Source organism: Hyperolius riggenbachi, chromosome 1 (assembly GCF_040937935.1).
Source record: "Hyperolius riggenbachi isolate aHypRig1 chromosome 1, aHypRig1.pri, whole genome shotgun sequence".
NCBI classification, from domain to species: Eukaryota; Metazoa; Chordata; class Amphibia; order Anura; family Hyperoliidae; genus Hyperolius; species Hyperolius riggenbachi.
In genome coordinates, this window is record NC_090646.1 from 306,691,463 (window position 1) to 306,717,170 (window position 25,708).

At 45.6% G+C, this 25,708-nt stretch overlaps 2 protein-coding genes across 2 annotated transcripts in view; both read right to left on the reverse strand.

The window, feature by feature from the left end:
• KDM4B (lysine demethylase 4B) overlaps positions 1-21,611 on the reverse strand; it is a 731,006-nt gene extending 709,395 nt beyond the window's left edge. The window contains exon 1 of the mRNA XM_068233805.1: positions 21,471-21,611. Coding sequence (XP_068089906.1) covers positions 21,471-21,611 — 141 coding nt within the window. The remainder of the gene's footprint in view (positions 1-21,470) is intronic.
• Positions 21,561-25,708, reverse strand: part of SH3GL1 (SH3 domain containing GRB2 like 1, endophilin A2) — a 594,767-nt gene continuing 590,619 nt past the window's right edge. The window contains exon 10 of the mRNA XM_068233807.1: positions 21,561-21,644. Coding sequence (XP_068089908.1) covers positions 21,577-21,644 — 68 coding nt within the window. The 3' untranslated portion in view covers positions 21,561-21,576. The remainder of the gene's footprint in view (positions 21,645-25,708) is intronic.

The following is a 25,708-nucleotide window of genomic DNA, read 5'->3' on the forward strand; positions in this document are numbered from 1 at the left end:
ACGCCTGCATCTGGATTAACGCCTGCCTGCCGCCTGCCTCTCGACCACGTCTGCCTGCCGCCTGCCCCGACCTTTGCCCGGACCCGGATTACGCTTACTGGATACTCTACATTGAGGTGTCAATGTTCTTTCGACCACCAGCTGAGATGATCCCAGTAATGACCTGGTGCACACTAGGCAGCTAAGTCCAGCCTTCCCTTCGGGGTTTGTCGGTGAAGACCCGTGGACGCTTAGACCCCATTACTGGGCAACATCTCTTCCTGCGGTGGAAGAATCAACAGCGGCCGAAGATATAACAGATGTCATGCGCAGTCTCGATCCTCCCCATACCGAAGCCTACAGCTGATTGGGAGGCTGCGCCATCGCGGGATCCCTGGGGGGTACGTATTACGGCGGTTATCAGGGGGTATTGGAGCATGGCGGAGGGACTTGGGGGACACAGGTAGCTTACCTAGTGCTAGCTACAAGTATTACAACAAGTTTTATTCAAAAAATCCCTCCCGGGGCCATGAAATACTCCGCGGCGGCTACCCTGAGTGTAGGTCGGGGTTACCGCCAGGAGGGTTAAACAAAAAGGCAGGTGTTCTTGTTATTAATAATCAAATACAGGGTACAGTAGAGCAAATATATAATGATTCAGAGGGCAGGTGTGTAGCGGTCAAGATCAATTTACCTGACAATCCTTTGCTAATCTTTACGGACGTCCTCAGGGGAAATAATTTTTTTTCCATAAAGTTCACACACAAATACTTACAGCTAGTCCAGTCAATTTGATAGTTGGGTGTGATTGCAATGAAGTAATGCATATGTTAGAAGATCGGAAACATAATACCTCTAAGAGCATATGGTACCTTACACTATTAAAACTGCGCCACTCTGACTTTGGTAACTCTTTAGCCTTATAGGACACATGGCGTTACCTCCATCCTTACAATAGAGAGTTTTCTTTCTATTCTCCTCCTCACTTGTCCTTTTCGAGGATAGACTACTTGTTTATTAGCAATAATTGTCCAGTAGATTGGAATCATCTGATATTTTTTGGATCTTGTCATATCTGATCACTCTCCACTATCTATAGTGCTCTTGGACCATACACCCAGAGGCACTGACTACATTTGGCATTTTCCCTCCCATCTCTATAGTGATGAGGAATTTCATCCATTTCTCTGTTCGTGGTGGTTTGAATATAGAGATGACGAGGGGCGTGGCCTGGCTATGGCGCTGTGAGGATGCGCGGCTCTTAGCTCCTCAGATCTCCACGGATCCTGCCTAGAATCCTGTCTCCTGTGTCGGCGATTTTTACCTCCTGCTGCGAGGCTGTGTTCCCCCCGCACCCAGGCTGCTTTCAAAGATGCAGAAACCTGCCGCTCAGTCGCCGCGGCCCATCACAGAGCTGTACAAGATGGCGGCGGTCCGTTGCCCAGACCCTCTGGGAGCTCCGCCAACAATATGGATGACACTCTGCCGTTGGACTCAGAAGGCTGTCCGGCATCATACCCTGGCTCACCTTCAGCAACAAACAGTGAGTACTCCGCTGCTGCAAGGCCAGATGAACGAGTGGCCTCCCCGGCAGATATGGCTGACATGTGCTCTAATGCAGCTGGGGAGCCCTCTAGGCTACAGTTATTAGAGGCCATATCGGAGCTTAAAACTTTTATTACTGGCAAATTTGATACTGTGCAAACAGAACTGTCGTTTGTTACAGCTGATATGCTCAAAATGAGAGATCGAGCTAAAGAGGCAGAGAGGAGGATTGGGGAACTGGAGGATGAAGTCAGGCCTATGCACACAGACATATCCTACCAAGGCAAGCTGGCTGACGCACATACTGCTAAAATCACTGATCTGGAAAATAGATCTAGGAGAAGCAACTTAAGATTCGTCCAATTTTTGGAAAATTGGGTCATCTCTGTTTTACCGGACTTTAAACCTTTTAGAATGTTCTCCACTGAACGTGCTCATAGAATCCCTGGTGGCCTGCCTAAGCCAGGAGCGCAACCGCACCCACTTTTAGCTAAATTTCTCAACTATAGAGATAAATCTGATATCCTGAAAGCCACCAGGCAACTGCGTGAACCCCTGAAGTATAATGATGCCCAGATTCATATATATCAGGACTTTTCAGTGGAAATCCAAAAGCAAAGGGTTGCTTTCTTTGATGTTAAAAAGCTCCTGCGTGACAAGCAAATTCCGTACAGCATGGTGTTCCCTGCTAAACTGAGAATCGTATCAGAGGATAAAGTCCTGTTTTTTGCTTCTCCAGGAGAAGCTATGAACTGGCTCGAAGGTAAAGAGACTGACCGACAACGTCGGAGGCAACCAAATCGTTAACTAACTTTCTTTGGAGTTTTTTTTTTGCATCCTCTAGTTTCCTTTTTGGAAAGTGCACTTGCGCTTCCATAAAGAGGCACTCTGATGAGTGAGAGCAGAGCATTTTTGTTTTGTTCTTGATCTCTGCAATAATATTTGTCTATTACGAGCTCCAGTTAGATCGGTTTTAATATATATTTTTCTTGGGGCTATATGACTATCAGATATGCAAGTATAGGATTAACATTACCTTTTTGCAGGCGGGGACCCATTGTTGTTTTTAATATACCTTCTGCTCATGATTTTATATGGGAATCATTTAGCATAATTATTCCTAGGTGTTCAGCTCTAAATGTCCTTTTCTTTATATACACTGTGGTTCTATATGCTCCTGGTTAGCGGGTTAGAGAGCATAGCCTATGATAAGCACAACAACCTGTATTGGTGCCGGCATGGGAAAACTATTTGGTGTTTCATGAAGTGGAGTTCTGGAGTTTACACTCTAGCCTCACGCTCTAATAATGCCGCACAGTTGGGTACTAAAGCGGGTTTTAGTTGGGGACAACTTGTGGGGTGGGTTAGGGATGTTGGGGGTTCAGATGGGGGGTGGGGCAAGGGCTTTCTTGACAGTGCTCGTGATGGGGATCTCTTCTCATTTCCGGATGGGTTTAATATGAGGTGTGGATCTTTTTTAAAATTTGATAATGGCTGACCTTCAACTGATTTCATGGAACGTTAGGGGAATTAATAATCCCATTAAAAGGCGCCTGATATTTGACCATCTTAAAAAGTTTAACCCCCATATCCTATGCCTGCAGGAAACTCACTTGGTGGGATCTAGGTTAGCAGCGTTGAAGAAACCTTGGATAGCAAACGTATATGCCTCTCAATATTCCACATATTCCCGAGGTGCGGTCATTATGATTACAAAAAATGCACCAGTTAAAATTTTATCAGTTCATACTGATCACTTGGGGCGTTTTGTGGTTGTGCAGTTACTTTTTGAGGGCCGCCCCCTAATAGTGGCCTCAGTCTACATACCTCCCCCATTTCATGCAGCTGTATTAGAGAAATTGATCTCAGTAATATATGGTTTACCATCTAGTCCTATTTTAATCTGTGGGAACTTTAACGCTGTCCTAGATCACACTCTGGATAAGTCAAGCACAGGGGAACATAGGGGACAATCTGCTTTTAGGGATTGGGTTGCAAAGCATAATGTTTGATTTATGGAGATGGCGTAATCTCACTAAGGTTGTATATTCCTGCTTTTCTGATTCTGCTGGATCTATGTCTCGATTGGATCTAATCTTAGGCTCTTATGACTCTTTGAACAGGATTAAGAAGCTGGAATATAGAACTCATGGTATTTCTGACCATACCCCTGTAGCTTGCTCTGTTAGCTCTTCCTCTCAAGCAAATGCAAGTTCCTGGAAAATGGGTCATATTTGGCTACAGGATGAAACCATAGTTAGTCACTGTGTGACCATGATGACTGAATACTGGCATTTGAACAAAGGCACTGCCTCTCAAGCTATTATGTGGGATGCATCTAAGGCTGCCCTAAGGGGCCATTTCTATTATATTAAAGGGGCCATTTCTATTATATTAAAGAATGATGAAGCATATATTGGCAGGACTGAGTCTGCTATGAATTCTGCTAAATCCGAATACGAACATTCCCCCTCCTCAGATAAATACTTACTCTGGGCTAAAGCACAAAGGGACCATGAAATAATTCTACTTAATAGGGCTAAACGCCGTGAATTTATTACGCATCAAAGAATGTTTGAATGCGGAAATAAATCAAGCAAACTCTTGGCCTCTATGCTTCGTGCCCAGTTCTCCTCTGTAGCAATTCCTAGAATCATTTCAACTCAAGGGATCGAATGCTGTACTTCTGAGAGTATTTTGGAAGAGTTCAGGTCATTTTATAGCAATCTTTATAAGCAAGCCCCTTTGTGTGATTTACCTTCTCTACGTGGTTTTTTACTTGACTGTCAATTACCAGTGTTGAATGATGAGGATAGACAGCTTCTAGATGCCCCTGACGTTAGGTGAGGTTACTGCAGCGATAAAAGATCTAAAACCCCTTAAAGCCCCGGGACCAGACGGAATTCCGTCAGAATGGTACATTAAGAGTCTCTCTCACACAGCTCCTGGTTTACTCCAGACATTCAACAGTGCCCTGGCTGCAGGTAATTTGCCGGATTCTATGCGGGAAGCCCATATCACATTCTTACTTAAACCTGGGAAAAATCCTGACTCATGTGACTCTTACCGCCCTATTTCTCTGTTAAAGGGACACTTAAGTCAAACAAAAAAAATGAGTTTTACTCACCTGGGGCTTCCAATAGCCCCCTGCAGCTGTCCGGTGCCCTCGCCATCTCCCTCCAATCCTCCTGGCCCCGCCGGCAGCCACTTCCTGTTTCGGTGACAGGAGCTGACAGGCTGGGGACGCGAGTGATTATTCGCGTTCCTGGCCACAATAGCGCCATCTATGCTGCTATAGCATATATCATATACCATATACCATATAGCAGCATAGAGGGTGCTAATGTGTCTGGGAACGCGAAGAATCACTCGCGTCCCCAGCCTGTCAGCTCATGTCACCGGGAAGTGGCTGCCGGCGGGGCCAGGAGGATCGGAGGGAGACGGCGAGGGTACCGGACAGCTGCAGGGGGCTATTGGAAGCCCTAGGTGAGTAAAACTCATTTTTTTTTTTTTGACTTAAGTGTCCCTTTAAATACAGAGATTAAAGTTTTGACCAAAATTTTAGCTAGCAGGTTAAAGCTTGTTATTGAAAAACTTCTCTTTCAGGATCAGACTGGTTTTATCCCTTCGCGTTCTACCAAATTAAATCTGAGGCGTCTTTTTACCAATCTTCAGCACTCGCATGCCAACTCTGGCTCCAGAGTCCTTCTGGCTTTAGACACCAATAAAGCATTTGATACGGTATCTTGGCAATACCTCCATGAAGTGTTATCAGCGTTTAGGTTTGGTGACACGTTTAAAAAAATGGGTTAAATTACTATATACCAATCCCTGTGCTCGTCTTCGAGTCAATGGTCATTTATCATCTATATTTGATATTGGGAGGGGCACCAGACAGGGGTGTCCTCTGTCACTCCTGTTATTTGCATTGGCCATGGAGCCCCTAGCTGCATTTATCAGGGAAGATCCGGGTATAGTGGGCTGGGTTATTAATAACGTTCGTGAAAAAATTTCCCTCTACGCGGACGATGTCCTTCTATATCTAGATGGGCCTGGAGCCTTATTGCATAGAGTGTATGAGAAGTTTGGAAATATTTCTGGTCTTAAAGTAAACTGGTCAAAATCCATTTTATGTCCTGTAGACAAGTTACCCCCTAACTCTCTACCTTCTGATCTCCCTCTACAAGTTAGCTCTTCCTTTAAATATCTGGGTATATGGAGCACCCCCTGTAACAAAGACTATATTAGGCATCATTTACTACCTGTCATACAGAATATAGAGGATAAACTAAAGAAATGGTCATCTTTACCCCTAGACCTCATGGGTCGAGTTAATACTATAAAAATGATAATTGCCCCCAAACTAGGGGGGGGGGGCAAAAGTCAGTGCGTCTTATAGTCCGAATACTACATATTTGGACCTGTGCCTCCTTCCCCTGTCTGCATCCCCCTGTTCGTGTGTCCCTCTATTTCACAGTGTCTGCCTTTCTGCATGTATTCTGTGACCCGGTGTCTGCTTGTCCCCGGTGTCGGTTTCCCAGTGTGGTGGTCGCTTCCATGCAGCTGCCCGGTGTGTGCTTGTCCCCGGTGTCGGTGTCCCAGTGTGGTGGTCACCTGCGTGCAGCTGCCATTTGATGGCCAGGCGGTCCCTCGTGTCTCGGGTGCATGGCTCTCTTGTGTCTTTTGTCGTCGCGCTGTCCCCCGGTGCCGCCGCAGCTTGTGTCATCCTGGGAGGTCCTGGACGTCTTTGCAGAGAAGTGCACCAATCAGGCAGGGGGTGCTGGCTTCAATGGCCAATCCTAATGCTCTCTGCTCCTTACTCCTATGTTGATACGACACGATGGTCTCGCCGGCGGGACCACCTCTCCGTCAATTTGGCCAATCACAGTGCGCAGTGATTGGCCTCTAGCCTGATTGGTTGTTTATCTGCGGAGATGTCCAGGACTTCCCGATGATGCAGGCTGCAGGGTGCCGGGGGACAGCGCAATGGTGGAGGAAGCCGGAGAGGTGTGTGTTTGGGACACGGGGGACAGCCTGGTTGATGGGTGGCAGCTGCATGTGAGTGATTGTTGCACTGGGACACCGCAGACACCGGGTGCAGCGGTGCCGGGGGACAGCGCTATGGTGGAGGAAGCAGGAGAGGTGTGTGTTTGGGACACGGGGGACAGCCTGGTTGATGGGTGGCAGCTGCATGTGTGTGATTGTTGCACTGGGACACGCAGACACCGGGTCACAGAGCGCCTGGAGACAGGCAGACACTGGGACATAGGGGGTAGGGAGACACTGGGACATAGGGTGTAGGGAGACACTGGGACATAGGGGGTAGGGAGACACTGGGACATAGGGGGTAGGGAGACACTGGGACATAGGGGGTAGGGAGACACTGGGACATAGGGGGTAGGGAGACACTGGGACATAGGGGGTAGGGAGACACTGGGACATAGGGGGTAGGGAGACACTGGGACATAGGGGGTAGGGAGACACTGGGGCATAGGGGGTAGGGAGACACTGGGGCATAGGGGGTAGGGAGACACTGGGACATAGGGTGTAGGGAGACACTGGGACATAGGGGGTAGTCAGACACTGGGACATAGGGGGTAGTCAGACACTGGGACATTGGGTGTAGGGGGTAGTCAGACACTGGGACATTGGGTGTAGGCAGACACGCAGACCCTGGGACATAGGGTGTAGGAAGACACTGGGACATAGGGGGTAGTCAGACACTGGGACATAGGGGGTAGGCAGACACGCAGACCCTGGGACATAGGGGTTAGGGAGACACTGGGACATAGGGGGTAGGCAGACACTGGGACATAGGGGGTAGGCAGACACACACACAGACCCTGGGACACAGGGATAGCACGCACTGGGAAAATCGGGATAAAGACCCTGGGCATGGAGGAAACAGGGGACTAAGGAAGGGGGACAGGGCATTGGACACCAGGACAGAGAACACAGTTATTACATAATAATTGGAGGGAAAGGTCCATAAGAAGCCCCTGCAACATAGACACACCTAGGTTTAGGTTTTGTTTTTTTCCCGATTTTCGCCCTCTAAACCTAGGTGCGTCTTATAGTCCGGAGTGTCTTATAGTCCGAAAAATACGGTATGTCTCCGGTCTGGGTTCCTACCCAGATGTTTAATAAAATAAACTCCTTAGTTAAAAACTTTATGTGGGCAAACCGTGCTCCCAGACTGTCATTGGACACGCTTCGATTACCAATATGCAAGGGTGGGCTTGCTCTCCCCCACTTTCAATTATACTACTTAGCGGCTCAATTAACGTACATATACAGGTGGTTACACTGTATTAGAGACGATGCCTCCCTTGATGCAGAAGCTGACATCGCTTACTCCTTCGAAACCCTATGTAGTTTCATATATAGGGGAGGGACTCTCTTCTGCGGAGTCGGATATTCTTAAATATTCCCTTGGAGTTTACTATAAATGTCAAAAATTGGTTGGTGAGGGAAGAACACCATATTCTCCTAGTGCTCCTATTTGGTGTAATTCAAACTTACCTGAGTTTCAGTCCTTGGAGAATGTGGGTTTCTGGGTTAGAAGAGGGGTTAAATATCTTAACCATTTATTTCTACATGACAAATTTAAATCCTGGCCCCAATTTGTTAATGAATTCCGTGTACCAACTACAGCTCGCCTGCAATATTTTCAGCTCCGCCATGCTATTCGATCTCAATTTGGTAGTCTTGAGGTTGCTCTGCGCCCGGGCATTGTTGAATCCTGGTTGCTGAATAAGGACCCTGACAAACTAATTTCTAGATTTTACTCTAATTTGTTGGTATCAACCTTCAGCTGTAAATTGGCCAAAGTCAGATCCAACTGGGAGAATTGGGGGCTGGAAATTTCCTCTGCAGAATGGGCTGATTTTGAGGAGAACTACATGAAGACTGTAATTAGCTCTAGAGATAAACTTATACAAATTTGTTGGCTCCATCAATCCTATTACACTCCCCAAAGGATTTCTAAATTTTCAGCAGATACTTCTGATGCATGTTGGAGATGTGGGCACTGCCCAGGCGACTTCAAACATATGACATGGGCCTGTACGGTGATTCAGTCCTTTTGGAATAAGGTGGTATTTTTCATAAATGATGAGCTCAGTATTCATGTGGTCTCCTCTTATAAAAACTGTATACTAGGTATATTGGATGATGTTCCTTTAAGTAATAGGAAAAAAATATTAATCCGCCTACTGTTCTTCTATGCCAAGAAAACGATATCTATTGAGTGGAAAAATTCTACTGAACCTTCATTGTGAAAATGGAAACAATAAATTTGTCGCTTCCATTCTATCAACTTACTTGGTTGATGCGCTGCGGAATTTGTTGGCGCTATATAAATAAAAAAAATAATAATAATAATAAGAGGGTCTAATACTAAATTCTCTAGGGTTTGGGGGGTATGGCTCAATAGTGTTGGCTCAGTCAGTGATAATATGGATATTACACCTCATGTCCTTGATTCCTTATAAACATACCTTGCTTTCTTATTGCTTTGTATGCTGAATCTTGATGGATGAATATTCATATTTGCTTATTTCTTACCTTTGTATTGATAATAACCCTATGGAAATAATATTTTGATGATATGTATGTTAACATCGCTTTGCACTGTCAAGTAATTGTTGGTTTTGTTATAAAACAATAAAAAGACTTAAAAAAAAAAAAAAAGAATATAGAGATGACAATGCCCAGCACCTGGGTGGCCCCCACTTATTCTGGGGTACTGCTAAAGCAGTGTTCAGGGGACGTGTCCTCGTCCATGTCCGTACTAAGAAGCGTATTGCCCTCCAAAAATACAGACAAGTCCACATAACGAGGCAAGGACCAGAATAGGTCCTTATGGCTGAAAGCCAAATCCTTGACTGACAAATGGCTGAAAATGAGGGAAATCTATACACAAACGTACAAGGTAATATTTTAAATTTGGCAATGAAGCGGGGAAACTTTTAGCTACTACTGCATTTCCCCTATTATAAGAACTACCCCGAAAATAAGACCTAGTTGGGGCACTTTGTGTATGGGGAGGTGTGGTCTCTTGCAGCACCTCCCTTGTGGCCTCGTCCCTCTCTGTTCTAAGTAACTTCTGCAGTGTCAGTGGCGGCATATTAATAAAGCTGTGAGGGTGCCTTTTGACCCTCACGCTGACACTATGCAGTACGCCTTGCCGACTCTGCGCTGGCGCTCTCCTTATGTCATCATGTGCGCCAGGCTGATGCGTTCCAGGCACACGATTATGACAAGAGGAGAGCACCTGCGCAGAGCCGGCAACGCGTACTGCGAGGTGTCAGCGTGAGGGTCAAAGGGCGCCCTCACAGCTTGAATAATATGCCGCTGATGACACCAGAGAAGTTACTGATAGCCCCTCCCCCCCTCGAAAATAAACCCTAGTACATATTTTTCTCCACAAAAGAATATAAGACAGTGTCTTACATTCGGGGAAAGATGGTATAGCCAAGGGTAGATTTGGGACAACAAACATCTTCCCAAAGAAGTCAATGATATATTTGAGGGCTTCTTTAGCCATTTATATTCTGTTCCACCTTGGGATGAACGTAGCGTTCATCGAAATTGAGCCAGGAGGAAACAACAGATCTCAATGCCCCACTCACGACTTAGCTAATAAAGCACCAGGCGTGGATGGGCTTTCCTCTGAGTTTTACAAAAATTCTCCATAATGAAATTTCCCCCACATTGGTGAGAGTATATGACAGGATTGTAAGAGGTGATCAGTTCCTACCTTCTGGCAATGAAATGTATATCAAATAGATTCACAAAAAATATAAGGACCAAACAATGAGAGTATTATCGTCCTATTTCATTTATAAATCAGGATCTAAAGATTCTTACGAAGCTCATGACTAATCGGCTGGCCCCTTACATACCTAAATCAGGTGGGGTTAGCGAGGGGAAGGTCGGCAGTAGCCAAAATTAGAAAATCTTTCATGAGGTAAACTGGAAATGGCTGGACCTGGTCCTCCTTAAGATGGGCTACTCAGGTCGGTTTGCAAATCTATTCAGACTTATGTATGATACCCCCAAAGCACGCATTTATACCCTTTTTTTATCTTTACCCTTTTGACTCGAGAGGCACAGTCAGGACTGCCCTCTCTCACCAATATTGTACCAATATTGTTAAACATTGCCTTGGAACATTTGCTGAGATTGTTGGATAGGCTTGTCACATGCATAACAATTGGGGGTGTGCGGACCACCCAGGCTCTTTTTTGCAGATGACAGCCTTCTATTCCTCGATAACATGGAGGGAACAGTTCCCTCAAGTTCTTAAGCTAATCCATGAAATAGGCTGAGAATCTGGCTTCAGGATCAATAAAATGATACCTGCGTTGGCTTGAGTCTCCCAAATGTTATTACCTCCCCTTCTTAAGCATGCTGATGTACAATCTTTGAATGGAGCTATCACCTCCTTTGGAAAAAAAGACCCAGAGAGCCAGAATATTATACAGTGGCTTGCAAAAGTATACGGCCCCCTTGAAGTTTTCCACATTTTGTCACATTACTGCCACAAACATGAATCAATTTTATTGGAATTCCACGTGAAAGACCAATACAAAGTAGTGTACACGTGAGAAGTGAAATGAAAATCATACACGATTCCAAACATTTTTAAAAAATAAATAATTGCAAAGTGGGGTGTGCAGAATTATTCAGCCCCCTTTGGTCTGAGTGCAGTCAGTTGCCCATAGACATTGCCTGATGAGTGCTAATGACTAAATAGAGTGCACCTGTGTGTAATCTAATGTCAGTACAAATAAAGCTGCTCTATGATAGCCTCAGAGGTTGTCTAAGGCCCAGTGCACACCAAAACCGCTAGCAGATCCGCAATACGCTAGCGGTTTTGGGAGCTGATTTCAGAGCGATTCTAGGTATGTTAAGGGCCCTTTTCCACCAGCGCTGAATCGCAAAACCGCAAACCGCTAGCGATTTTACAATCGCTACGGTTTGCTTTTTAACATAGGAATCGCGGTAGGTCATTTCCACTACCGCGATTTGCTTTTGTCGGGAACGCGAACGCGCGGCGGAGCGATAATTGCCGCGATTTTGCTATGCAGTGCATAGCATAGCAAAATCGCGGCCGCAAACGTCGGGGGAAATCGCCGGTTTTGCGATTCAGCAATCGCTAGCGTTCAGCGTGAACGCTAGCGATTGCCTGTGGAAAAGGGCCCTTAGAGAGGTTTTCTAAACATACCTAGCGGTTTTGGGTGCGTTTTTGTGTAGCAGATTACACATATTGTTACAGTAAAAGCCGTTACTGAACAGCTACTGTAACAAAAATGCCTGGCAAACCGCTCTGAACTAGCGTTTTTCAGAGCGGTTTGCGTTTTTCCTATACTTTACATTGAGGACGAAATGCTTCCGAAAACCGCAAACCGCCGGTGTGCACCATCCCATTGCAATACATTAGACAAGCGTTTTTATAGGCGGATGCGGCCGGCGGATCGCTCCAAAAACCGCTCGGTGTGCACTGGGCCTAAGAGAATATTGGGAGCAATACCACCATGAAGTCCAAAGAACACACCAGACAGGTCAGGGATAAAGTTATTGAGAAATTTAATGCAGGCTTAGGCTACAAAAAGATTTTCAAAGCCTTGAACATCCCGCGGAGCCCTGTTCAAGCGATCATTCAGAAATGGAAGGAGTATGGCACAACTGTAAACCTACCAAGACAATGCCGTCCACCTAAACTCACAGGCCAAACAAGGAGAGCACTGATCAGAAATGCAGTCAAGAGGCCCATGGTGACTCTGGTCGAACTGCAGAGATCTACAGCTCAGGTGGGGGAATATGTCCATAGGACAACTATTAGTTGTGCACTGCACAAAGTTGGCCTTTATGGAAGAGAGGCAAGAAGAAAGCCATTGTTAACAGAAAATCATAAGAAGTCCCGTTTGCAGTTTGCCACAAGTCATGTGGGGGACACAGCAAACATGTGGAAGAAGGAGCTCTAGTCAGATGAGACCAAAATGGAACTTTTGGCCAAAATACAAAATGCTATGTGTGGCAGAAAACTAACACTGCACATTACTCTGAACACACCATCCCCACTGTCAAATATGGTGGTGGCAGCATCATGCTTTGGGGGTGCTTCTCTTCAGCAGGGACAGGGAAGCTGGTCAGAGTTGATGGGAAGGTGGATGGAGCCAAATACAGGGCAATCTTGGAAGAAAACCTCTTGGAGTCTGCAAAAGACTTGAGACTGGGGCAGAGGTTCACCTTCCAGCAGGACAACGACCCTAAACATAAGCCAGGTCAACAATGGAATGGTTTAAAACAAAACATATCCATGTGTTAGAATGGCCCAGTCAAAGTCCAGATCTAAATCCAATCGAGAATCTGTGGCAAGATCTGAAAACTGCTGTTCACAAATGCTTTCATCTAATCTGACTGAGCTGGAGCTGTTTTGCAAAGAAGAATGGGCAAGGATTTCAGTCTCTAGATGTGCAAAGCTGGTAGAGACATACCCTAAAAGACTGGCAGCTGTAATTGCAGCAAAAGGTGGTTCTACAAAGTATCGACTCAGGGGGCTGAATAATTACGCACACCCCACTTTGCAGTTATTTATTTTTTTTAAATGTTTGGAATCACGTATGATTTCCGTTCTACTTCTCACGTGTACCCCACTTTGTATTGATCTTTCACGTGGAATTCCAATAAAATTGATTCATGTTTTGCAAGCCACTGTATATATACCGAGCGCCATATATAAACGGTGTGTGGTTGTCAGTTCTCAGCCGCAGCTCAGTTTATATACGGTATGTATCCGGTATGCATATTTATTGTATTTATAAATAACATATTACGCAGCACTGGACATTAGTTTAGGTTACAGACCCCATTTAGGGGTGACATACAGCAATACGACAATACAGGAATACAAGAAAAACCAGATCACGCAGCACAGTAGCAGTACAAGGTAATGCTTAGTCAGTCACTGGATGGGAGCATGGAGATTAGGCAAGTTCAGTTCACTCAAATGCATAGCATGGGTGCACAATAATGGAGGTGCATGATCAGGTAGGACACAAAAGGAGGAAGACCCTGCCCGAAGGCTTACTATCTAGGAGGGAGGGGAAGGGACACGAAAGGTAGGGATCCAGAGTTAAGCTGCTGGTTTAGAGCAGTTGTGTGTGTGTGGGGGGGGGGGGGAGACCAGAGTGAATAGGTGAGTTTTGAGGGCCTTCTTGAAGATGTTGAAGGAGGGGGCTGCCCTAATGGGTGTAGGTAGGAAGTTCCATAGTGTTAGAGCAGCTCTTGAGAAGTCCTGGAGGCGTGCATGGGACTGGGTGATGCGGTGGGCGGTCAGGCGAAGTTCATTGGAGGAGCGGCAAGGTGTGCATCTCTGAGTAAGATCGGAAATGTAGGTTGGACAGGTTTTGTGGACAGATTTGTAGGTCAGACAGTATCTTGAATCTGATTCTGGACTGGATAGGAAGCCAGTGGATTCACAGAGGAGGCCTCCATGGTGGAGCGATGGGAGGAGTGGATAATTCTGGCTGCCTCATTCATGATGGACTACAGCGGGGCTATTCGGGTCATAGGGAGACCAGACAGAAGAGCACTGCAGTAGTCAAGGCAGGAAATTATGAGGGCATGGATGAGGGGTTTGGTGGTGGCAGAGGTCCGGGTTTTAAGCAGGGAGTTGAAAATGGCAAAAAGACGCCGGGGGTTGGAAGCTTGTGCGCCGATGAGCTTGGTAAAGTATTGCTACTTCACATCAACAAGGGCAGTGTGGAACTGCAGCAGGTTAGTCTTGTACTGTAGGAAATCCTGGGTAAGTCGAGTTTTCCTCCATTTCCATTCAGTTGCACGTGTTACCCTCTGGAGGTTGCGAGTATGGGTAGTGTGCCAGGGCTGGGGGTTAGGGGGGCGGTTGCGGTGGAATATTGGGGGAGCAGCTTCCTCTAGGGCTGATAAGAGAGTTTGGCGACACTGAGCTGCCGCAAGATTAGGACAGGTTAGGGTGCGGAGAGTGGAGGAGAGGGCATGGAGGGGGTCAGCAAGAACACTAGGGTCGAGCTTGCATAGGTCTCACTGCCATCGACCAGGTGGGTGGGCGGGTAGTTTGGAGGTGCCTTCTGTGAGGAGGTTGAAGGTGAGAAAGTGATGGTCTTAGGGTGGGAAGGGTGAAATGTCATGGTCTGTAATGGTGGTGGATTTAGGGAAAATAAGGTCGAGTGTGATCTGCAGTGTGGGTGGGGGTGTTAGTGTGTTGTACTAGGCCAAGGGCATAGAGAGTTAAGCCTGTTTAATCCCCCCTCATTTGTGTCTAATCACAAGTTGTAATTTGATCTGTGTCACCTGACTGCCACGGCAGAGATGGCAGAAAGTAAAAACCGTGCAGATTTATATCTGCAGTAACAAAGAAATGTGGGTATTCACCGCCTGACAGGTCCTGCGACGTCCCCTAGAAGGCGGTCGTCAGCAGCGCCTCTTCCTGCCGGCAGGTGTGCATGACGTCACGTGAAGCTACGCACCTGGAGCGAACGAGACTTCAAACGATCGTGGTACTTTGCGTGGGAGTCGTCGAGGATCTTAGCAATCCGATGTGACGGTCGTCGTTGCAGCATGACACTAAGCGATGTTTGTGTGGTCATGAGCCTGTACCCACGTCGCAATATCGCAGAAACGACCGCTTGCAGCTCAAACCTTTCTGCTTTCAAATCAGCATGTTTGCCCCCAAAAATACATTTTTAAATTTTACCCAATTTTTCTGATCAAAATCGAGAAAAGACCAGACTGTCAAATCACTAATTTTACCATTTGTCAGTAATTACACAAATTCGGTGTCTCGACATCACACAAAAATAGTTTTAGGATAAAAATACATTAACTTCTCTTTTAAAATATTTTTTGTAGCGTCAAAGTGATAAAACATGTTTGTTTTGTTTTAATTTTGTGTTTTTAAGGATTTATTATTTTGTTGTAATGTGCGGGATTAAATGTTTAACATTAGAACAAAGCCCTACCCGTTCTGAAAAACAAAAACACACACAAAAAAAAAAAACAACAATACCAAGATTGTCTATTTTGGGAAAAGTAGAAGAATTATCAGCTGTGGAAATGTAACAAAATACTCTGGTACGAGAGCGGCTAGGTAGCAAAGTGGTTAAGCAAACTGCAACTCCCCAAGAGCCTGGGTGGTCTTAACCTCCCTAACATATGCCTCTACAATCTTGCCTGTATGCTACGCCATGTTTGAGATTGGGCTTCCAAAACCTCTGGTTTCTCCAACTTTATCATAGAAAACGCTCCGATTAAGGGCTCGTTCAGACTGTGCACGCTGCCATGCACATTTTGGCAGCACGCATAGTGTGCAACACGCAAGAACGGTAGAAGGGCATAGACAGCCCTTCTACCGTTCCCATCATATGCACTGCGCAGAAGTGTAATGCGCTATCGCACTGCTGCATGCATTTTCGGGAGTCGCAGCACAGATCCCATTCACTGTAGTGGATGGGATCTACAGTGCAACGCATTGTAGTGCAGATGGCGTGCGATCGTGCACGTTGCGTTCCGATTGCACAGCCATCTGCGCTGAATGAAGTGAACAAGGTCTGAGTCTTGGTCCCCAGCCAGGCTCTTACACTCCAACTTGGCTTCTCTGCCTTCTAGACTTGGCGCAATGTAGTGGTCAGAGATACGATTGTTACGTGGAAAGAGGTCAGGAAATTGTTTCACCTGCCGTGGAGAATGTCCAAGTATATACCATTGTGGGGCACACTAGTCTTTGGCCCTAGCATGCAACATGGGGCTTTACTACGATGGGAAGAATGCAGAATTACCAAGCTTAGCCAACTCTTTAAAGCTAATGGGACTTGTTTTTTTTTTTACAAAAAAGAAACCAGACACTTATCTAAGGTGAGAGAAGGCTCTGGGTCCTAATGAGTCTTCCTTCTACTTTCCTGCTGCCCTCGGTGCAGCACTGGCTGCCCTGTTAAAATCCTCCGCCGCGGGCAACTTTGGAAGTCTTCAGGAGCCGAGTCTTCCCGAAGACAGGCAGCGCCATACTGGGCACACACGAGTGCGTGAGAGAGGGCATTTGCGCAGTATGGAGCAGCCCATCTTCAGGAGCGCGCTAGTGGAGTGAGCAGTATTTGACCAAATTAGTAAAATACTGCTCCCGGGGACAGTGCTGCACCAAGGGCACCGGGAGAGGAGAGAGAAGGCTTATTAGAGGGTAGGACCCAGAGCCTTCCCTCTACTTGGGTAAGTAAAGAATTTCCCCATTTACTTTAATATGTCTGACTTGGTACGGATCTAGGGTTTACCTACATCAGACTTTCTAAGCTATGGTCAGATCAGATTCTATGTCCACAAACATTTGGTCAATGATTCTTGCCTGTCTGAAGTCACCCCCTTTGATTTTTTATTTACGCCCAGGAAACAAGATACTATCCCTCTCCACGCTTCATATAGGAATTCAAAATATTCAGGCTCGTAGGTTAGCGCTTCTTAATATAAAGCAGTGGTCTAAATACTTTGATATCCCCCCACTAAAAGGAAAAAAAAATTAGAAGGTCTGGAAAAATCATAATTGAGTCTTGGAGAGAATCACATATTTTACTCTGGTTTCATGCAAAATACACGTTCAGTATCCAGTATAAAATTCCCTCGTAGGGGTACATGGTGGAATGCCCTAAATGTAAATTTCCAAATGCTGCTATGGTTCATTGTATTCGGCAGTGTCCTAGAACAGCGCAGTTCTGGGAACAGGTGTCTTGCTTCCTATCGCATGTGCTACGTGGTACTCAGGTTGTTGACCCCCATTATACAATACAATACAATACAATACAATAACATTTGTAAAGTGCTTTTCTCCCATAGGACTCAAAGCGCATAGCTGTGTCTCAGATTAATACAGGGTTGCAAGCTGGGTTGTGTTACAGAGGAGATAGTCAGATGTTCATGAATGCCAGACTGAAAAGGTAGGTTTTCAGTTTAGACTTAAATGCTTCCAGGGATGGGGCTGTCCTGATTGGGTGTGGCAGGGAGTTCCAAAGTGTAGGGGCAGCATGACAAAAGGCTCTGTCTCCAAAGGTTTTAAGGTGGACTCTGGGGGTGACCAAGGTGTTACGTCCTTTTGATCTAAGATTGTGGGGGGTGTGATGTAGTTGCAACAAGTCCTTCAGGTATCCAGGGCCCAGATTGTGCAAGGATTTGAATGTCAGTAAGCCAATCTTAAACAGAATTCTCCATTTTATCGGTAGCCAGTGGAGTGAGCTCAGGGTTGGTGTTATGTGGCAATGGCGGGGTTGGCTCGTTAACAGCCTTGCGGCGGTATTCTGTACTAATTGCAGGCGGCGTAAGTCTTTCTTATGCAGGCCTGTGTAGAGGACGTTGCAGTAGTCTAACCTTGATGTGACGAAAGCATGAACTAGGGTTGGAAGATCCTCTGAAGGAATTAGGTGTTTAATCCTTGCAATATTCCTTAGGTGAAAGAAGGAATGTTTCACAACAGCTGAGATTTGATTCCTGAAGCTTAATTTCCCATCAATCAGTACTCCCAGGCTGCGCACACAGTCTGAGTTGTTCAGGTCTGAGCTCCCTATCCTTAGCGGTGTTGGTTGAGACTGGAGCTGCTTTGCTGTTGAGCCCTGGCCCTCGATAACAAGAACCTCAGTTTTGTCAGCATTAAGTTTTAGCCAATTATTATTCATCCACTCCTGAAGCTCAGCGTATTATATGTCATGGCATCCCCTAACCCTTCTGCTTCCACAGGGAAGTCTCCTAAATATCCTGACATCCAACATTTAACTCAGGCAGCAGCCAGAAAAGCAATCTTTAACCAGCCTGGCGGTATGGAGGAGCTCAGCTCGTCCATTACCGCCGGAGGCTGCCGCTCAGACCCTGCTGGGCCGATTTTCATGAAATAAAAAGGTGCACACGCAGCCGGCACTTTGCCAGCCGCGTGTGCTACCTGATCGCCGCCGCGTGCAGCGGCGAAAGAGGGACTCCCCAGCCACCCGAGCCCAGCACAGCCGGACCAAACAGTTCCGGCCAGCGCTAAGGGCTGGATCGGAGGCGGCTGACGTCAGGACGTCGGCTGACTTCCATGATGTCACTCCGCTCAACGCCATGGCGACGAGGAAAGCAAAACAAGAAGGGCCGCTCATCGCTGCCTTTCTTGTTACTTCAGATCGCCGGAGGCGATCATAAGTACGCATCAGGAGCGCTCTCTAGTGGGCTTTCATGCAGCCAACTTTTAGTTGGCTGCATGCAATAGTTTTTTTTTTTTATAAAAAAAAAAAAAAAACAAACGTCCGGTCGCCAGCCTGACAATCTTAATAGAACGCCAGGCTTGTTAATAGATGGATTTACCATACAACTCCCAGTATCCAGGATGTCAAGGATGTGCTGCTAGACTTGTTTCTCATGGATAAAGTGGACACTATGCTTCACAAGGAAAAAGAGCTAAAAAGCTCTTTAAAAAATGGAAACCTTTCATAACTCTAATCTTTACCAAGGAGGAGATCCAATCCCTTGTAAATACCTTCAAGTATACGTAATGTTACTAAAAGGAATGATTACAGGGTACCCTCTGACCTTTCCAGCTAACAACCTTATAAGTGGCTGGATCTCTTCTATTTATCGCCACCCACAATGTGGCTATTTTTATTTTTACTGACCTTTTGAGAGAGCAATCGGGAAGGAGGGGGGGGGGGGGGTGTAACATGTTGGTCTATTATAGTGTACAAGCCTACCTATATACACTGATTTTTACAGTGTCTCCTTAAAATTTTGCTCTAGAAACTATACTGATGCAATTGTATACCGTTTGTGAAATTATGATGCGAATCTGCTTCCTCACAGTTTCAGGTTTACTCATTTTATGTCTGTCTGCAGTGCTCCCGGGCAGTGGATGCCTTGTGGGGGTGTCTGTGCTGCCCTTCATTTCTTGGGGGTACAAGGAGGCCTACACGCGGCACCCCTGTTGAGATGCAAAATTTTGCGTGGGCCAACTCCTTCAGGAAGATTAGGTGGACAGGTAGATCCTGCCTATTCTGGTGGGTGAATGCAATTTGAATACGCTTTGCCATTTTAATTAATTAGTCAGATGACTTGAGGCAGCCAGTATTTAGTCAGGAGTTGACTGGTCTGAGCACACATCTCTTTTTTTCTCCTGTATAGCATACAATTGTGTTTCTTCGTTCACGGGGTGTTGTGGGGTGGAGCGGATGGGCTTGCACAGCGGTGGCAGTGCCTGGGGGGCTTGTCTGCACCCCCCCCCCCTTCACCATTGGTGTGTTTTCTCCCAAACCATGCAAATGGCACCACAGGTAAGTAAATTCGCAAAAGGTAGGGCAGCTGTCATTGGGGGGGGGGGGGGGGGGGGGCAGCATGGGTGGTCCCCCCTGGACACAGGCCATGCCTGGGGGGGGGGGTGCTGGCCATGCTCTCTTGCTCCCCCCTCCCATGGGGGGCGGTTGCAGTGCTCCCAGGCAGTGGATGCCTTTTGGGGGTGTCTGCGCTGCCCTTCATTTCTTGGGGGTACAAGGAGGCCTATACGCGGCACCCCTGTTGAGATGCAAAATTTTGCGTGGGCCAACTCCTGCAGGAAGATTAGGTGGACAGGTAGATCCTGCATATTCTGGTGGGCGAATGCAATTTGCATACACTTTGCCATTTTAATTAGTCAGATGACTTGAGGCAGCCAGTATTTAGTCAGGAGTTGACTGGTCTGAGCACACATCTCTTTTTTTCTTCTGTGTAGCATACTCATTTTATGTATGTTCAAAGCTGGAAAAAAAAAAATGAACACGAGGTGAAGATAATTGAGGCTGCCATATTTATTTCCTTTTGAACAATATCAGTTACCTGGCTAGCATGCTGATCCTCTGCATCTAATACTTTTAGCCATGGACCCTGAACAAGCATGATGCAGCAGATCAGAAGTTTGACAATATTGTCAGAACTGACAAGATAAGCTGCATGCTTGTTTCTGGTGTTACTCAGACACTACCGCGGCCAAATAGATCAGTGGGGTTGCCAGCAAACTGGTATTGCTTAAAAGGAAATAAAAATGGCAGCCTCCATATCACTCTTACCTCGGATTCACTTTAATGGAAAGACAGAGCCCAAATACAAGTGGTAGAAACTTAAACACGCAAATACTCTGACAGAATAACAAAAACCTAATAAAATGAAACTTACTGTATAAATAAATGATCTCTGGATTTACCACTTAAATGTCCAACATTACTTAAAGAGAATCTGTACTCTAAAATTCTTACAATAAAAAGTATACCATTCTCTTTATTATGTTCTCCTGGGCTCCTCTGTGCTGTTTCTGCCACTCCCTGCTGCAATCCTGGCTAGTAATTAACAGTTTTAGGCTGTAAGGGGGGCTGTGTTTACAAACAAATGACATGGCTTCTAACCAGAGTATGATACACTGAGAACAGCTTACTGTGTGACTCATGCAGAGCTTGGAGAGGGTGCGTAACGCTTCTGCCAATGACAAGCAGTGCTGCACATTCCACACATTCCAGCCTCAGCCCACAGAGCCAACAGATGAAAGGAGAGAAGATTTATTACAGAGACAGTGCAACTACTAAAGGCTGCAGTAAGACAGACCACATTAGAACAGGCATAGGAATTTATAGGATAGAAGAAATAAGGCTCAAAATTTTGTTACAGAGTCTCTTTAAGTTGGGGAAATACTTACAGTAGCCCAAAAAAATTAAAGGGAGAAGTGTAAAACAAATTACCACAACTGTCCACATAACTTCCAAAATCCCATTCTATGCCACTTAAAGTATAGCCAACTCTCTGAGCAACTACCCAATATAAAGCTATAAGAATGAGATGACATTAACACAGATGCTGACTAAAAATGGACTATGAGGTTTTCCTGGTCCCACAAAAAAAAATAAAAAAATCACTGTGCACAAAAAAACACTCACCTTAGCCAGGCCTGCCCTGTGTGCTCCTTGTGACTCTATATAAGCCATGTATTTTCCAAAGTCCTGAAATTCTTCCCAAGTAGGTCTAAAGGTCATGATTTTGCAGCTAGAATTCTGTACTTGTGCACTTTCTGGCCCCATGTTGAACCTTTGAGGAACTGGACCTGTATGAACCTGAAGACAATTATGGTTATTATGGATTTGTATAGAGCCAGCTGTTTCCTTGGTAATGTACAATAGAGAATTTAATCTACAGATAGTTACAAGACAGAATACAGACACCAGACAATTGAATGAGTCAGTTAATGCACTGTACATAGAGGTAAAGAAAAACATGTCCTTCAAGAGGTGGCGCTCACTGTGTACAATGATGATATCACACTAACCATACAATAATTGGAATATCACAATTGTTAGCATATCATAACATGTAATAGTGGTTTACAGTAAATTCACCCCCCCCCCCCCCCCCACAAAATGAGTCCAAATCTGAAAAGTCTCTTGCTAAATCCACAGGACACCTTCAGCTTCACATATACATGAAAGAATAATCCTCAGCAATTGGTAAATTTCCAAGAGATAGAGATGGCCACCACCAGCACCCTTTGTGTGCCACTCACCGCATCCACTGACCGCAAAGGTCAGTAAAAGCCTTGGGACAGTTCCCGGGTCGTCCCCCACCTCTGCGAGCAAAACACAGCAACAATTCTCCCAGATTGTCTTCAATATTGAGTTACCTCAAAGGAAAACTCCACATAGGGTAATACCGTTTAAAAAATGTTTATTAAAACAATCGATTGCACTCACATGTTCCTCAGGTTAATAGTAGCTCAGAGTTTTAAAACGGGCTCTCCCCCGTAATGGTGGCCTAGGCTGGCAGGCTTCCGTCCCCTGGGGCTCACTACCCACACCGCCGCGCGCTCGGTGCACTTTAGGATTCCCCTCCTGGTTCTGTCTCGCCGCCTCCACGCCACTCCGTGATGTCTAATCCCGCTTCCGCATCAGGCTCCACCCTATCGATTTCGTCACTCAGTGACTCATCAGGGGCATGATGAGTCACTGAGTGACGAAATCGATAGGGCGGAGCCTGATGCGGAAGCGGGATTAGACATCACGGAGTGGCGTGGAGGCGGCGAGACAGAACCAGGAGGGGAATCCTAAAGTGCACCGAGCGCGCGGCGGTGTGGGTAGTGAGCCCCAGGGGACGGAAGCCTGCCAGCCTAGGCCACCATTACGGGGGAGAGCCCGTTTTAAAACTCTGAGCTACTATTAACCTGAGGAACATGTGAGTGCAATCGATTGTTTTAATAAACATTTTTTAAACGGTATTACCCTATGTGGAGTTTTCCTTTGAGGTAACTCAATATTGAAGACAATCTGGGAGAATTGTTGCTGTGTTTTGCTCGCAGAGGTGGGGGACGACCCGGGAACTGTCCCAAGGCTTTTACTGACCTTTGCGGTCAGTGGATGCGGTGAGTGGCACACAAAGGGTGCTGGTGGTGGCCATCTCTATCTCTTGGAAATTTACCAATTGCTGAGGATTATTCTTTCATGTATATGTGAAGCTGAAGGTGTCCTGTGGATTTAGCAAGAGACTTTTCAGATTTGGACTCATTTTGTGGGGGGGGGGGGGGGTGAATTTACTGTAAACCACTATTACATGTTATGATATGCTAACAATTGTGATATTCCAATTATTGTATGGTTAGTGTGATATCATCATTGTACACAGTGAGCGCCACCTCTTGAAGGAAATTATAATTGGACATAAGAGGAGGCGAACAGGTGTACATTTAGGGAAAGAGTGATTCACTGTGAGCGCTACCTCTTGTGATTTAAAGAAAAACATGTACCCATCTTACCCAGTAGTAGTAACTCATAAGGGGAAAGATCTCAGCTGCTTACTGGTTGCAGGGTTTCGGCAAGTCATCTAGGACAGCTTCCACCAGAGTTCATTGCCCCTCCCCCATGGAGATGCAGACAAGTCACAATCTTCATTATTGAAGATATAAAGGATATCCCTACCACTGGATTGCCAGTTTTGAAAAGAACCAATACCAAAGTCACCAGCATGTAAACGTCTGAAAAACGTTGCATGACATACATATACATATATATATTTGCAGAATTATAAAATAACAGACTTTTGATGTTGAGATTAGATATCAGCAAAGCATTTGACTCAGTGGGTTGGCAATATTTGTCTGAAACGCTGCAGAGCTTTGGCTTTACAGGTCCCTTCCTTACGGCTATTTTTTCTTTATATGATAACCCCTCCACTACAATTCGTATACCAAGTGCATCCTCTAACAGTATACCCATTAAATGTGGTACAAGACAGGGTTGGCAGTTATCACCCCTGCTTTTTGCTTTAGCTGTTAAGGCTGCATTTCCACTTGTGCGGTGCGGAATCGCCGGGAAATCACCGCAGACGAAATCGCATGCCGGTGCGATTTTGCATGCGTTTTTTCCCGCGATTTCGCATAGGGTAGTAGGTGGGCGATTTTAACCATGTCACTGCCTGTGTAAATTAACATTACCTCCTATGCGAAATCGCATGCGAAATCGCGGGGAAAAACGCATGCCAAAACCGCATGCGATTTCCCTATTAGATACATTGTATGCGATTCGCTTAGCGGTGTGCGGGGAGCGAATTCTGACGGCTCTGCCGTGCAGATTTTCCCCGCACACAAAAACGCTCTGCACAACGCACAAGTGGAAACAGGCCCATCCACTTGTATTGGCTGTGCGAATCCGCATGCGGACAACGCATGCGGATTCGCTATAGTGGAAATGAGCCCTGAGCCATTGGCGGCGGCGATACGACAACATCCTGACATTTCCGGATATGAATCTAATAACTGCAAATTAGTCCTCTATGCAGATGACGCACTCCTATTTTTAACCCGGCTGGTCACCACCCTCCCTAATTTATTTTGTCTCCTTAATTTACTTGCTTCTTTCTCAGGTTAATACTTCCAAATCTACTGCAATGCCAATTAATCTTCTTCCACATACAACAAAGTTATTGGAGGCTAATTTTGATTTTAAATGAAGTAAGAATAAATTTAAATATTTACGCATTTTCCTTACGCCACAATGCCGCAACCTTTTTGCTGCAAATTACCCTCCCCTATTTCATTTTTAAAGAACATGCTTAAAAGTTGGTCACATTATAAGGTTTCATGTTTGTGGCGTTGTCTAGCTTGCAAAATGATTTTGTTGCCTAAATTGCTCTACTTATTTCGTATGTTGCCCCATACTCTTCCTAAAAAAGTAATTATTCCCATGCAATCTCAAATTAATAGATACAATTGGAACTCTAAACCAGCTAGAGTAAGGGCTCAGGTCCTGTATAGGCACCCACTTCATGGTGGTATTGGCTTGCCTAATCTGTGGTATTATTACCTTGCTTCTAAACTAAACCAAATACTAGAATGGGGCCTTTCTACTTCTCCTCCCCTTTGGTGGAGTTTTGAGGGAGAAGCAATTCGCCCATATTTTCTCATCACGGTGGTGACTATACGGGATATATTTTCCCTTACTAAACACAACAAGATTGTAGCCTCCCTTGCTAAATTATGGGTTGAGATTGCCCCTAAATTTAAGTTGACCAAGTTCGCATCCTTCAAAATTGTCATTTTTGGGCACTTACCTTGCATTTCTCTAAGTCCATTCTATTTCTAATCCTATGCTGCCATCTAGTGGTGATAAAAATACATTACCTAGCACTTCTCGGAATTCAGTCCATTGAAAACATAGGACTGGCAAATACAATGGTAGCCTATGATGCGACCTCTTCCAAAATGGCGCCGCCTAAACTTCCGGTAGGAGCGACATGCGTGATGACATCATCATGAACAAGCCGCACCACTCCTCACCTTCGGCGAGCGTACAATCCTGCAGCTGCCATTTACATTCATAATCTATTTAGCCCAGCGAGAGATGCCGCCCACTAGACGCTCCCTTTGCTGAATCTGTCATTTAGTTTGGTAAGTGAAACTTAACCTGCTCTTCATTACTGTCTGCCTACAAGCACTCCCCTGCTGCTGGACTTACAGATGATGCACATTATGTGTTTTTGTATCTTATTTTGTGACCAGCTCTTTTTAATTTGCAGATAAGCGCAGACCATAGAGTCTAGCACTGTCTGCTGTGTGTTCCTTTCTCCCTAACTTCCCTCTCTATACAGAGCTGGCCAAGTCTTCTTAGTACCACATTTTTTATCACCAATTGAT